Here is a 15799-nt window from a genome sequence, read left to right as displayed (position 1 = left end):
GAAAGTATGTAGTGCGTTTGTTTTTGCAAGTTGCTTATCTCGCTTATAATTAATATTATTACTTTATTCGATTGAAGGTTAAACACCTAATTATTATGACAGTGGTGTCATAAGCAAAAAGTTCAGAATTTTTTCAATAAATATCATTTATTTGTGTTCTGATACCTAATAATTTGTTAATTTTGTTTAAATTTATATATATTGGAAACAATCTTCATATTGTCAATAATTAATAAAAAATATTTTATTTTGTACCTGTACATTAAACAATTTGAAAAATAATGTTACATTAATTAATACTAAGGATATTATGCTACTCAAAACAGAATTCTGTCAGACCAATAAATGTTCTAAACTAAAGCTGAAATTTTACATACGACTTAAAAACATTTAAAAATATAAATCTACTAGGTCTTCGACGTAATCTGATCACTGTTAAATGTTGAAGTTAAAAAGTTATATAAGAAATGCTTTTGTATATATGACAAAACGCCTTCTGCTGCTTATTTAGTTGCTTTTGGTGACAATCTGGTATGTTAAGTACTCTATGGTATTTGTCTAAAAATGTTGTGTGCTTTTGGTAATAGAATAGATTTTGATTGAAGAATGTTAAATTTTATTGGAGCAACTCACAATTTCACCTCAGTAAATGAAAATTACACACTGGTTATCTTTTTAAATTTATTGATGGAATTATGAAGTCTTGCTATCTTTATAAGGTTTCGCTAAATGCATGCTTTAGCATGCACTCAAACCAATTGTCGCAGCACTTTTTCCACTCCGATTAAGGCACCTCCAAAACAAGGTTTTTGAACGGTTTAACAGTATCTTCTGGCGACAAAAATCGTTGACCAGAAGGGTATTATAACTTTGTCCCAACAGGAAATGTATGTAACAGGTAGAAAGTAGAGGCATCTCCGACCCTATAAAATATATATATATTCTTGATCAGCGTCAACAGCCGAGACGATCTAGCCATGTCCATCTGTGTGTTTGTGTGTCTGTCCGTATGAACACCTAGACTTCAGAGACTATACGAGATAGAGCTATAATTTTTTTTCGACAGCATTTATTATGTTTGCACGCAGATAAAGTTTGTTTCAAATTTGTGCCACGCTCTCTTCCGCCCCGCAAATCAAAAAAATCGAATAACAAGCGTAATTTAAAAGCTAGAGTTGCGGTATATACAATAATAACTATAGTAGTTATGATTCCTGAGAATTTGGTTGCGATCAGATAAAAATTTGGGAAGTTATTAAAGATATACTTTTGTATGGGCAAAAACGCGTACTTACGTGGGTCTCAGTTGCTTTGGCCGACAATTTGGTATATTGTGCCTTCTATGTTGTATTTTGAATGCGGTACTATATCGATATGCTAAATATACCATTTGGTAAATTTTTAGTATTTTTTTGTAGTATATTCGATATATTTTGAAAATAATACTGCAATATTTTGCTTTTATTCAAAATGGGTAGCGGGTATCTCACAGTCGAGCACACTCGACTGTAACTTTCTTACTTGTTTCTTGTTCGTTTTTCGAATATCTCCAAGGACTTAAGGCAAACAAATTGTGATGTACCACTCAGAATTGACCGTCCTACATCTTCAAAGAGATAATTCCATGATTCGTCACCTGTGACTATCTTATAAATTTCTTTTGAAGCACGGCGAATGTATTTTTTCAAAATTTCTTTGAACCAGTCCACCCAACCTTTTTTTTGGGCAATTGTCAAATTGTGCGGGATCCAACGAGAACAAACCTTTTTTACGACCAGGTGTTCATGCAACATCGAATGTATTCTGGACGAAATGTCCAAGGATCTATCTCACGATATGTCATATGAGATCTTGCATTATCAGTTCCCGCACGGGATCAATGGTTTCTGGCACAACGACTGTTTTTGGACGACCTTCGTCTTCGAGCGAGCATCGGCCACGATAGAATTCATAAAACCAGTTTTTCACAGGGCTATAGGATGGCGCTTCATTGCCATACAAAGATTTAAGTTCATCGATGCACTCTTGTCGTGATAATCCACGTCGAAAGTTGAGAAGAAATCGGCCTCAATAAGAAAATATTTAGTCTATTAATATAACTCCTTAAAAAATAACTTTGGGAATAATCTCTAAAATTGGCAATTGAAATCACTACATAAGTAGTCAACCATTTTTACAATTTTGGAACAACCATTTCGACAAAGATTTAAGAACATCATATTAATTACTCTACTCTTTATTGCTTAAGTTTTTAAATATGTTCATGCCTGTAGCTTTAACTATTTTTAGCGCCTTCAATCATGGACTTTCTGGATATTTCAATAAAAATTATTATTCACACGCCATTTGAATTTTATAATTTGTCAGTGCAGAGACATATAGATTGTCGAACGCAAATTTAATCTGTGAGATCAGTTTTAACAAGCGTTGTATAATAATTAGTCGTCGAATGGACGAACTCTTTTAAACTTTTCAATGTATTTGTGTTTATACAACTGTATTTTTTATTTATTAAAAAAAAAAAACGATTACTTACCTTGACCGATCGCTTACCAGCACGTATTCGTAAATTTTAAAATAAGAGTTTGAGTTTTGCTGTGAAACTTGGGACCATGTAATTTACATTATTTCTAGCATAAAATAATATGTACATATGTATGTAATAGATAAATAATAGCATCTTCCATGGATTTAACTAATTACCATAAAATGTTTGTCCCTATGGTTTGATTAACGTAGTTTTTTAAAATGCGAAATCTTTTACTTCCAATTTATTTATAATAAAAATAAAAAATAATACAAACCGCTACTTGATTTATGTTAACGTGATGTTTTAGCTATTTCGAATATATTAAAAAATTGTAATACCATCTAATATTTACAAATTTCAAAAGTAACATCTGTTGGCTAATTGTTTAAATAATCTAATTTACAGAAAATGTTTCATTAAGTGCTTCTAGAAAAATATCTATAATAATTATATTGTATTAGCATAAATTCATAGTCTATGTTGAAAGCCAGTCACGGACTTGTATATTCAGTATAAAGGTCGTTTTCTTAATCCCATATTGGAGTAAGGTTTAATTAATTAATATGCCGAAGGTTATTTATATATTAAAACGACTTAGCTTAATAAAAATAACATTCGATTAACATTCATAACTTTTTAATTTCGTGACCATATATTTTTCATATTAAATATCAAAAAGGATAAAAAAAATATTTTGAAGGGTATTTAAACAATTTTTATTATTAAATTTCAAAATGTTTTAGAATATTTATATAAGTAGTTCAAATTTACAAATATTAAGTTGTGAAATTAATAGGAAAATGTACAATTTCAGGTTATCTAGCATTTAAGTCAGAGGTGTCCCCGCCAAATTGCTGCCAATCGTTGTCATATACACAACACTCTCTCTGTAGTAAGCACTACAAAAAGAAAATACAAATCTAACAAACAAATATAATATAATTATGGTCTTATTTATGTGTATTGCTTATTATTCTGTCGTAATCAAAGCTTGGGTACCTCTAACTTAAATTATGATGAACATGTGCTGATTTCTGCCTCGTAAATCAAAACAAATTTTGAATAAATTAAAATTGAGTTGAAAACGACTTAATAGCATTCCGATTTTAATTAATTTATAGGGATGAGGTTTGTAAACAATTCAGTATATTATCTTGCTATAGACGAACTTAGTTGGTTCGGTTTGGCCACGGACACTACAATTTGGCGAGATTCTTTGAAGAGGATTGTTCATGTCGCTATGGGTCTCCGATGATTATTGCGCTGATTCCTCCAAATTCAAATCGGTTGAAGTGCTTAATTGCGCTGCTTTAAAAGATGCATCTACATTACTAGGAGTCTCCTTTGCAACAGAATTTCGTTGGTTACCATTGCCAGTTATACTATTAGATGGCGTTTCATCAATTACATTAGCCGTACTACTACTTAACGCCATTCGCTGCATTTGTCGGATGACGGTGGCAGCATAATAAGCTTGCTAAATAATTAAAAACAATGTTGACTGTAAGATAAGTACATATAATAAAAGATTTGCTGTGGGTATTTGTATTTTTAGTATCCGTATTCACTAAAATGTTTGTAAAATTAGCAATATTAGAGTTCAAATTTTAGATTATGGTTTAGAAATACTACAGCATACGATTTTAAGTTTTTTGGTACGTTTACAATTTTCACAATACATGGTGATTAGAGGTGGAGAACTATCTATCTGTGCCACCGATAGTTATTGATAGTTTCCATAAACTATCGACTATCGACGATAGCAAGGAAAAACTATATAGAGCAGTAAAAGAAAATAATTTAATAATTTTTTAAAATAATCCATATTTGTTTAAAGTATGAGAGTATAAAATTGGTTTTCCAATCTTTATCTAAAAATAATAAATAATTATTATTCAAATAATATAAATTTTTAATTTTTAGGTTTACCTTAACTGCTATTTATATATTTATTTCAAAAAATAATTTTGTACGCCTATAGAGATTTGTCACGCTTTTCTGAAGACCCTCTCCGACTCTACGGAGGAAGCGGGTATACAACGAAATTTGAAAAAATATCGACCACTATCGACGATAGCGATTGACCACTATCGAGAGTGGGTGCCGTTATCGAAAGCGTGTCGATAGTGGCCAACCATCGATAGTCCCGATAGTGCCATCGATAGTTCTCCACCTCTAATGCTGATGCTTTTTTAGTAGGGACCTAGCTGTGAGTTTTCATGATATTAAAGCAAAATTCTCAGTCGCTTTATTATCAAAAAGCAATTGTCACTATCGATCATTATCGATATCAATTTTAGGCTCCCCCCCTGGTAACCAAAAGTAATCCCCAATTATGTTTCGTGTCATGCCATGCCCGTGACTGACAGACAGTCCAGTAGATCGCTGAATGACTCGTCATGCAGACAGGGTCCGCTATTGTGACTGCTGTAAGCGCCCTCTCTTGCGCAACGCGTAATTTCCCTAACGCCTTTTCTCAAAAAACTCTGAAAATTTACGTAAACATGACCAGTTCCTGCTAGAAGTCTAGTTTTAGACTCGGGATTATTTTTCGAGCATGTGCAATTTTGTGCAGCATGCATCATTTGTTTTGTGAGTGCTGTACGAAAAAGTTGATTTTTTCTGCACATCTTTTATAAAACAAGTAAGAAAGTTACAGTCGAGTGTGCTCGACTGTGAGATACCCGCTACCCATTTTTAATAAGGGCAAAATATTGCGGTATTATTTTCAAAATATACCGAAAATACTTAAAAAATACTAAAACTATACCAAATGGTATATTTGGTATATCGATATAGTACACCATTCAAAATATACCATAGACGGCACAATGTGCCAGATTGTCGGCCAAAGCAACTAAGAGCCCTAGTAAGTAGGCGTTTTTGCCCATACAAAAGTATTTCTTTAATAACTTCCACAATTTTTATCTGATCGCAACCAAATTTTCAGGAATCATAACTACTATAGTAATTATAGTATATACCAAAATGCACAGCTCTAGCTTTAAATTTACGCTTGTTATTCGATTTTTTTGATTTGCGGGAGCGGAAGTGGGCGTGGCAAAAATTTGAAACAAACTTGATCTGCGTGCAAACATAACAAATGCTGTCGGAAAAAATTATAGCTCTATCTCTTATAGTCTCTGAGATCTAGGTGTTCATACGGACAGACGGACAGACACACAGACGGACATGGCTATATCGTCTCGGCTGTTGACGCTGATCAAGAATATATATACTTTATAGGGTCGGAGATGCCTCCTTCTACCTGTTACATACATTTCCTGTCGGCACAAAGTTATAATACCCTTCTACCCTATGGGTAGCGGGTATAACAATCGGAGGTAAGTTGTTAATATTTATGAACTATTATTTTAATCTGATTTAAATTAAGAAATATATTTTAATTTTAATTTACAGTTTTAGGGACTACGAAAGAGCTGTGTGGGATGTCTCCTCAGAAATTAAAAATATAAACTACAAGGCATTGTCCAGGGCGAAGAAAATAGAAAACGGCGGAATAAATCAATTTTTTCATTTAGCTATTAGATTATTTAGTTATCAAGTAAAACTGTATAAACTGTAAGTACACATTGGATTAGTTTAAAAAAATTTTGATTAGAAATACAATAAACATTTTATTTACTGCATATATGTATTTTTGAACGTATTTTTATTTTGCGTATTCCGAACAATTTTCTATTTAAGTTTCCCTTTGGCTGACTTGATACTTGACGAGTCTTGTAAACTATCAGTCCTGCGTATACGGCAAAACGAAGTGGAAATGTGCACACATGACGTGACTGGTGGACAACCGTTATGTTGTCTGCTATTAAAACACAATTGGGTCATTTAATGGACACCCTCCCCCATAATGATTACGTAATCACAAAAAAAGAAAAACATGCATTTTTTTTCTTTCAATCTATATTTTCAAAAGGAGATTCCAGCCAATCTTTAATATTATTTATTACTGGAAGTAAATATATGGACTTAATTATAGAGTTGCATTCGGTACTTATTGACGGAATAATCGGCGCGAAACCAATTTTTGAATAAATACTTTTAACAATAAAATTTTTATAAAATGATTACGTAATCATTGTCTCTCCCCATGTAATCAAACATAATCATTTCCTTGACAAATTGAGCAAATGCTATCGGCATTTTTTGCGTCAACTTACATACATACATACTAATTTTTCATTTGTGTAAATTATTTTTATTTTATGTGGTTTATCAACTGTCTTTTTAATTCCGCCACCCGTAGGGTATGAACCTATTATAAGTCATAATACGTTATCATAATTTATAAATAATTTATCTATTGCGCCTACAAGAAATGTATGTAATAGGCTGAAGGAATCAATTCGAAAAAATATAGCATATGTGTTTTAAAAGTTAAAGTTGTGAATTTGGGCACACACTAATTACAGCCTTGGTTAAACATTTTACAAGTATTTAAAAAATAAAATTTATATAGGAAAAAAGGACTGCGACTGTCAAGTTTAAGTAACTAAGTAGATAAGTGGTCAGTTACATAATATATAATTTGGTAGACAATTGATATCGATATCTGAGAACGGCACGGGTATACACACTCAATCGGGTATTCATGTGCTCTTTTGACACATTTGTACTCATTAGTATGAGTATCAAAAAATACACATGCTTATGAGTAAGGGTGTCAAAGAAGACACGATACTTATGCGAGTGCCGAAAAGGCACAAGACTTTTGTGATGTGCGTCTTCTTCCTGTGCCGGAGGTTATGGGTGTGTGTATCTGGTAAAGCACAAACACTCCGTATGAATATATGAGTGGATAGGCACGCACATATGTTCATATGTTTGTTTGTATATTTATTTATGCATGTTGCGCTGCAAGAAATGCGGACGGCATTTGCTCATTAGCGATCAAGATCTATATATTTCTATACAATTTAAATTATACAACTATTGCTTGGCGTATGCATGATGACTTATGTAATCACTTATTTGTATAATTAATTAAAATTAAATTTTAATCCAAATTTTTAACGAACTTGCAAATATGTCTATTTTTTAATTAATTTCAAGAAAAACCACCTATTATTTTTTTATCCACTTGTCAAAGTATCAACTCGCCAAAACTCAAAGTCATGAAATTTAATCGCGAGCAGCGACACACAAGCATCAATTGCGGCGGTAGGGGAAAAACACTCGAGTGCCTGTGAAAATACTCGGACGTCTGAGGAAACACCAGGGTGTCTGAGCAAGCACCCGGGTATGGTATATGTTAGGAAAATTCTGTATAGTATATTTAAGTAATTTATAGCTATATTTATTTGGAATATTTTAGCGATAACAGTTAGCGATAAAAATTAGGCTGCAGTCTACATTCACCGTTATATTATACATACATCGAATTTCTTTATGGTCTTTCATTAACTCAATGATTAAAGCTTAAATACCCAATCCAAATGGTAAGTAGTAAGGAACATATTTATTTGTTTATTTTTATGTTTTCTTATTCCTTCTTCTGTTGGATTATTATTTGTCGAAACTCATGGAAAAACTTTTAATTAAAAATTATACCTTTTTTTTATTAATTTTGAGTAGGAAAATACAAATACCCCTAGCTCTGGATTACATACCTTCCAACGCGACTTAGCAAAGTTTTTCTTAAGTTGTTCCGAAACAGTGCCGTGAATGTTTTTGCTGCTGGCTTCATTACCCGAGATCCTTAAATTTTAGAAAAACTCTAGTTATTAAGAAATTCAAAACAAATGTATTTCCCAAAATTTTAAGATATTAAAAATAATTTAAATTAATTTATAAAGAAAAAAAATTTTTTTTAAATAAATTAAAAAATTAAATTTAAAAAAAAAAATTGAAATTTAACAATTATAAGACATGTTTATTGGTTTTTGGATCGTAAGACTTCATTTTAGTCCAAGTCACTATAACGTTCAACATAGTTATGCCTGAGATTTTTCAAGAACGCCCGTGCTAAACGAGTGCCAAGTGTATTAGGTATTACTCACCAAGGATGGCATAATGCTTGTTTGCATGTGTATCGCTTTTCAACTGTAACACACATTAAGTTTTTGATGAAATGTTTCGCTGATTCACTAATTTCATCCCAGTAAGGCGAATCAAATTCAAATTCACCTAAAAACAATAAAATTTCATTAAATTTTTTAAAATAGATTTTCAATTCTAAAAAATTGAATAAGGGAAATCATAAAAAAAATAAGAGCACTTCACGTTTATTACAATAAGAAGCGCATAACTGAGTTGCGTATGTATTTAATATTATGTTAATATCGAAGAACTTAAAATTATTAAGAAAAACCATCATTGCATTTCGACATTTTGCGTCACTTTTTTTTAAACTTAAGATAAATGACTATAGAACGATATTAAAATAATTAAACATAGAAAAACTAAATTTTCAAGGTCCCGTAAAACACATTTAATCTAAAGAGAATTGTATTTGAATTATTCCAATATGTTGAGTATTTTATTCACAATCTTGCTCCATAAGTTGAACTAATATTCCAAAATTTAAAATAAACAAGTAAGAAAGCTACAGTCGAGTGTGCTCGAAATAATTGCGAAATAATTTTCAAAATATACCGAAAATACTATAAAATACTGAAAATATACCAAATAGTGTATTTGGTAGATCTATATAGTAGCACATTCAAAATAGAAGGAGGCATCTATAAACGCACATGGCTAGATCGTCTTGGCTACTGTTGCTGATCAACAATATACATATATACTTTTTAGGGTCGTAGATGCCTCCTTCTGCCTGTTACATATATTTCCTGCACAAAGTTATAATACACTTGTACCCTATGGTTAGCTGGTATAAAAAATACATTCAATGTTTACGTTGCGTGTTGATAAAAAAAAGCAAGTACTTACAGTGCTACCTCTTCACAAATATTTTTAATTATCCCCTAAAAATTTGGGGAGATATTCTTATTCTTTAAGCCCTTACTTGAATATTCCTCCCCCTACCACCAAATTAACGTAAAATTATATTATCGATTTATGTGGAAAACCACTTATATATATGTACGTATATGTACATATATATAATTATTATTTTCTTTACATATTACATATTTAAAAATGAAAATTGGTCAATCGTACCTTTAAGAATCTGTGCAAATAAATTGGCATCATTTTCATCGTAAAATGGGGGGTAGCCACAGAGCAGTATATAAGATATCACCCCTATACTCCAGACATCAACAGCCTTCCCATATGGTTTTTGGGCTAGAACTTCAGGTGCAACATATCCAGGAGTTCCACAAGCTGTTGCCATAATACCGGAATCTTCCATTTTCGATAATCCGAAATCGCTTATCATTATTTTACTATCATCTTGTGGACTGTAATATAATAGATTTTCGGGCTAAAAATGAAAAAAAAAAAACACACAAAAATTCAAAAATTACTGAAACCAAAATTTTAAGGAAACTTACCTTTAGATCCCTATGTACAACGCCCTGTTCATGCATATAGTCGACAGCCTCTAAGATTTGCCTTATTAAATGTGATGCGTCTTTTTCTGTGTACGAGCCCTTCTCTACAATCCGGTCGAATAATTCTCCACCAGTTACTCTAGAAATAAATAATGTTAAAATCCTTTTATTCATTCAAAATTTAATAATAAAAATTACTTAAACTTACAATTCCATAACCAGATACACTTTTGCCTTATCTTCATAAGTTTCTAGTAGCTGCACAATATTAGGATGTGTAAGTCTGCAAAATTAAATATAAAAAAGCATAATGGATTCATATGCTAATATACGGAGATCTGACAATAATAATTTAATTTAATAAGGGTCAGCTCATTTAAATTCGTTACAATATTTATACTAATGTAACTTATTTTCATCGAGTCGGAAATGTTGCAATGTTCGAGCCATACTTAAGATACTGACTGACTATTTTGAAATCAATAAAATTATATCTCCAAAGCGGTATTGGGGATCGGGGTCATTTCTTAACTCACCGCTCTCCATTCGAACTGTTGCCATCGAAATGATTTGCACTGAACCTAGAAAAAAGCCAATTTAAACGAAGATATTCAAATCAAACAAAATGATAGAAAAAAAAAACAAACATACATAATCCCAGAATAAGAAAAAATATATATCTTCGGAACACCAAAGTTTAGGTAACTAATCAAAGTCTGATCATCATCCATTTTTTACATTGCGCAAATTCGACATTCACATACATTCCAGTATCGCAGTATCGATACCCTTTATTTATTTTGTGCTGCGTACTTCGCCACGAAATACCGTCCCTAACATTTTTTGACGGACGTTTTTGTGAAGTGAACTAACATAAACATAAAGATTTAAAATTTAATTTCAAAATTCTAAAAAGAATGCAAGGAGAGAAAGTAGCATACATATATATAATATATAAAATTTAAAACCAAAATAAAATTTTATTGGGATGTTGCAAAGAAAGTGAGTTCATGTTTCTTTTAATAATTCTATTTATTTAATAGGTTAATGTTTCAGTGGTGTAGCCACGAAAGGTTGCTAAAAACGGTCGCTACAAAATGTGGGGAATATAATATGTATATATTGTTCATCGCGTTCAGCGTTGACGCACGATTTAAGCCCTGGTGGCAGATAAACTAAATCGAATACTTTATTACGAACATTTTTTTTATTTGGAGATCAGCAAAAATAATGTGATTCAGTGTGTTTAGGCGCTTTAGTTATCCTCACTTTCGATTGTGAGTACTACACTACAAGTACAAGTGTACAAGTGTACAAGTGTACAAGAAAATATAATAAATCCGATCATTATTTTCAGTTCAAATGTTATTTGCGGAACAACAAGCATTTATAGTACACATATGTATAGATTTACTGTTCAACTACATTTAAAAAAGTCGTTGCCAAGTTTGGAGATAAAAATAAGTTCTTAGAAAAGTGTAAACAAATATTTCAACAAAAATTTCGACTTTTGTTTTGCATAAATTGGACACAATAAATATATATGGTACACAAGAGACCATATCACATTTTTTGCCACACCAAAATAAAAATTTTATAACATAAAAGCAATGTCGGAGAATATTGACTGAATTTGTTTGTGACTTTGCTTTTCATTCACTCTTCTCGTGCGAGGTATTTCACGAAGAGAATATAAGATTATACAAAATATAGATTAACTAAAACTAAATTGCGTAAAACGAAAACGCAGGGCAGCATCAGAACATTCCAACAGAAAATGTATGATGAAGAATAAGGCTCTTAAAATTTTGATTCCGATCGGATAATAAGTTTTTGACGCAATGTAACAGGCATTCAAAATTCTGATCATCACATAAATAAAAATATTTGTATTCCCTAAAAGCTGGGCAAATTTGTTGGCCTGGGCACAGTTCTTCAGGTTTACTTCCTAAATCAGGACATTAATTTGATATTTTATTTTAGCTTATAGGATTAACCTAGATGCAACAACCAAACATGCGTACATCTAAAGTAATCGGTAAAATAATGTATTAAAAAAAAAAAAGTATAATAAAAGATATAAGTAAAAACTAAATAAAATTCTTTACTCTTATGCCTAACTCAAAGTTATGTTAATCTTTTCATTAATAATTATTTAACACATTTCCAATATATTTACTTATAGTTAGCCATATATGAAATGAAAAGCATCAGATTACCAAAATTACTACCATATGAAACAGGAATTACAAGTGCGAGGTAAATGAAACCAGATCATTTTTATACCCGCTACCCATATGGTAGAAGGGTATTATAACTTTGTGCCGGCAGGAAATGTATGTAACAGATATAAGGAGGCAACTCCGACCCTATAAAGTATATATATTCTTGATCAGCATCAATAGCGTAGACGATCTAGCCATGTCCGTCTGTGTGTCTGTCCGTATGAAACACTGGATCTCAGAGACTATAAGAAATAGAGCTATAATTTTTTTTCGATAGCATTTGTTATGTTTGCATGCAGATCAAGTTTGTTTCCAATTTTTGCCACGCCCACTTCCGCCCCCGCAAATCAAAATCGAATAACAGGCGTAACTTAAGAGCTATAGCTGCGAATTTTGGTATGTACAATAATAACTATAGTAATTGTGATTCCTGGTTGCGATCAGATAAAAATTGTGGAAGTTATTAAAGAAATACTTTTGCATGGGCAAAAACGCCTACATACTAGGGGTTTTCGTTGCATTGGCCGACAATCTGGTGTATTATGCCGTCTATGGTGTATTTTGAATGTGGTACTATATCGATATAACAAATGTGCAGTTTGGTATATTTTTAGTATTTTTGTAATTTTGATATATTTTGAAAAAATACCGCAATATTTTGCTTTTATTCAAAATGGGTAGCGGGTATCTCACAGTCGAGCACACTCGACTGTAACTTTCTTACTTGTTAAAACTGAATCGGACATCAAGTGTAGCTAACATACATATATATATATATATATACATTATATATATATATACATTATATATATATGTACATTATATTTTATATTTATATTTATATATTTTTATTTATATTTATATTTATTTATTTATATATTTATATAGGTATATTATTTCATATATACATTCAAAAAGACAACATACCTTCGAAGTACTCGTATCTCATTTTCCAACGATTCTTCTTTACCCTTTAGAGCTTTTTTATCAATTATCTTCACGGCAAAATGATCACCAGGTGTCTCTTTACTTTCAGCCAAGCGCACCTCAGAAAAAGCTCCCCTGGGAATTATTAATTTATGTATGTTTATAATACATATTCCTAAAGTTACTTACGTTCCTAATAGACCGTGGAGGTTATATTTCTCTTCAATCGAAATCTGTTTGTTTAACTCTTTTGTGTCTTTTGATTTGGCCTTCTTGCCCGAGTCCTTTTTGCCAAACAGTGGCATAGCTGTGAAATGGCCAGATGCAATTTTCAGTAGGCAAATGTTGCTATGTACGTTTTTATATTTCTGTGGAAAGAAAAGATGCATAGTTTTAAGCAGAATAGGATAGTAAAAAAAAAAATTGGCGAACTAACCTCTAACAAGCACAATTAATGAATGTGTCGAAACAATTCGGTTTATATTTAAATTTGCGCAGTCATATTGGATTTGTTTTAAGTAACCTATTTTAATTTTTGAAAATGAGTATATATACACATAAGTACACATACATATATATAACATGAACACAATATTTCTTGTAAGCAAACAGAAAATTTTTCCAGAAAGCCGCAAATTGAGTACTCTAGAATATGTCGAATAGGATTCAACGTATTGCTTACCATATATATATACATTAGTGATACTATTAATTATTTTCCGCATTGATATAGATGGGATAAAGCTTTTACCCACGCCACGATCTAAGCATTAATGCAGGCAATAAGTCTCACTAAATTGGATTTGTTTTTATTTATTTTGATATTTTATATGATCAGAGTGCAACTTGCTACATACATTTTAGCAAATCTATAATACTCTTCTGTACACAGTGTAATCAGCTCAAGAAACCAGACGTTAAACAAGTAAGGAAACTACACTCTACTTATACCAAAAATGTTCTAATCTTTTGAACAAAGTGACCTTTAGCTATGTATATATATACATATGTATATTTGAGAATATTATTTTGATGTATTAAAAACTCTAGATTAAATATAAGCATACCAAAATACATTTCATTGATATTCGATTAAAATAAAACAATTCAGAAAGGTACAGTCGTGCGTGTTAGAGTGTGAAAAGCGGGTATTTCACAGTCTAACATGCACATAACATATTTTGAATAAAAACAAAATATTGCGGTATTAATTTTAAAATTTACCATATTAATATACCGCGAAAAGGCTAAAAATATATATGTGGCTACTTTAAGTATATTCAAAATACACCATAGAGTCCAAAATATACCAGATTGTCAGCCAAAGCAACTAAGACCCGTAGTAAGTACGCGTGTTCCCCACACAAAAGTTGTTATACCCGCTACCCATAGGATAGAAGGGTACTACAAGTTTGATCCGCCAGGAAATGTATGTAAAAGGCAGAAGGAGGCCTCTCCGACCCTATAAATTATATACATATGTACATTCTTGATCAGCGTTAACAGTCATGTTCGTCTGTCCGAATGAACCCCTAGAATTATATCGCTATCTCGTATAATCAGTCTAAGATATCTAGGTGTTCATACAGACTATAGGGCTATATCATCTCAGCTATTAAAGATAATAAAAAAATATATATTCTTTATCGCTGTTGCCTCCTTCTGCCTTCCAAACGGGTATAAAAAATCCTTTCGATCACAACAAAAAATAAGAATGCTACAGTCGAGATTTCAAATATACAGAAATCAACATTATATGTACTGATATACTACTACATTGAAAATAAACCAGATATTGTAAAACTTGCGAATCTTAACTTTGAATTTAGGCTTGCTTGGGTATATCGTCTCGGCCCTTGACGCTGATCGATAATATATATGTACATACACATATAGTTACATATGTATGTACATATGTACATATATAGAATCTGAGGAGGCTCCTTCTTATTGTTAGAATTTTATTTTTCTAAGTTAATCCGTAGATTTTTACATTATTGTATTACAGCTTTAGGCCAAAAAACAAAATATAATATTCTGAAATTATACGATATCGGCATTATGCGTTTTCTAAACAGTTTTAGATTTTTTTGACCAACTTTTTTGGGTATTCCATTCATAGCGGCTTTTTCTTAATATTATATTATCCTATGCCGAACTATGTATGTATATTACATTTGAATAATTAATACACATATGCACATAATAGGTACAAACATATGTATATGACTTGCTTACTTACGTATACAATACTCATATACATATGTATGACATACATACAATTACATATTAGGTCGTACTTGTTATCTATAAACTTAACATAGTGGGTTTAAACTTTAAAGCCACATTGTGTACATGTGTGTTAATTAAATGATTTTGAATCATATTACGCAAACTTGTAAATAATTGAAAAACAATAAATTTGTATTAGCCACTGTAAAGTAAAGTACATACATCTAAGCTTATTTTAAAAATATTTGTCACTTACGTAGTGAGCGCGACCTAATGTATTTTTTCCCAATTTTAAAAAACGTATACATTGACAACGCAGTATAATCTAAAATAGAAAGAATGTTTTGACAAGCAATTTCCGTATTCAAGTTATGAAAGATCCAAGCGATTCACTATTGCATTACAAT

The 15799-nt window shown here is 31.3% G+C and overlaps 1 protein-coding gene across 6 annotated transcripts; it reads right to left on the bottom strand.

The window, feature by feature from the left end:
• Nucleotides 1-2527: 2527 nt before the first annotated feature.
• Nucleotides 2528-15790, bottom strand: LOC117573211 (calcium/calmodulin-dependent protein kinase type 1). Of its 6 annotated transcripts, none has more exons than XM_034256224.2 (11): nucleotides 15649-15790; nucleotides 13597-13683; nucleotides 13350-13528; nucleotides 13161-13295; nucleotides 10545-10589; nucleotides 10217-10291; nucleotides 10009-10147; nucleotides 9674-9938; nucleotides 8554-8680; nucleotides 8164-8251; nucleotides 2528-4007 (listed from the first exon to the last, which is right to left on the bottom strand). In XM_034256224.2, exons 3-11 carry the CDS (start codon nucleotides 13463-13465, stop codon nucleotides 3786-3788), a joined length of 1212 nt encoding a protein of 403 aa, XP_034112115.1. In that variant the 5' UTR covers nucleotides 13466-13528; nucleotides 13597-13683; nucleotides 15649-15790; the 3' UTR covers nucleotides 2528-3785. The 6 variants fall into 6 exon arrangements, with proteins under 6 accessions (XP_034112115.1, XP_034112112.2, XP_034112113.2 ...); XM_034256221.2 differs by lacking the exons at nucleotides 13597-13683; nucleotides 15649-15790 and adding an exon at nucleotides 13843-13951 and having other exon boundaries at nucleotides 2528-3838; nucleotides 3899-4007; XM_034256222.2 differs by lacking the exons at nucleotides 13597-13683; nucleotides 15649-15790 and adding an exon at nucleotides 13843-13950 and having other exon boundaries at nucleotides 2528-3835; nucleotides 3899-4007.
• Between the last annotated feature and the right edge of the window lie 9 nt (nucleotides 15791-15799).

Source organism: Drosophila albomicans, chromosome 4 (genome assembly GCF_009650485.2).
Source record: "Drosophila albomicans strain 15112-1751.03 chromosome 4, ASM965048v2, whole genome shotgun sequence".
In the NCBI taxonomy this organism is placed as follows: Eukaryota; Metazoa; Arthropoda; class Insecta; order Diptera; family Drosophilidae; genus Drosophila; species Drosophila albomicans.
Note: the sequence above shows the minus strand (reverse complement) of the source record. Positions and strands in the feature narration are given on the sequence as shown.

What these genes read in the sequence shown, in the direction of transcription:
- LOC117573211 (XM_052006284.1), bottom strand. An exon ending in CTCCACGGTCTATTAGGAAC is followed by an intron (nt 13,296 to 13,349) that starts GTAAGTAACTTT and finishes AATAATTCCCAG; the next exon opens with GGGAGCTTTTTCTGAGGTGC. An exon ending in ATTTGCACAGATTCTTAAAG is followed by an intron (nt 8,681 to 9,673) that starts GTACGATTGACC and finishes TATTGTTTTTAG; the next exon opens with GTGAATTTGAATTTGATTCG.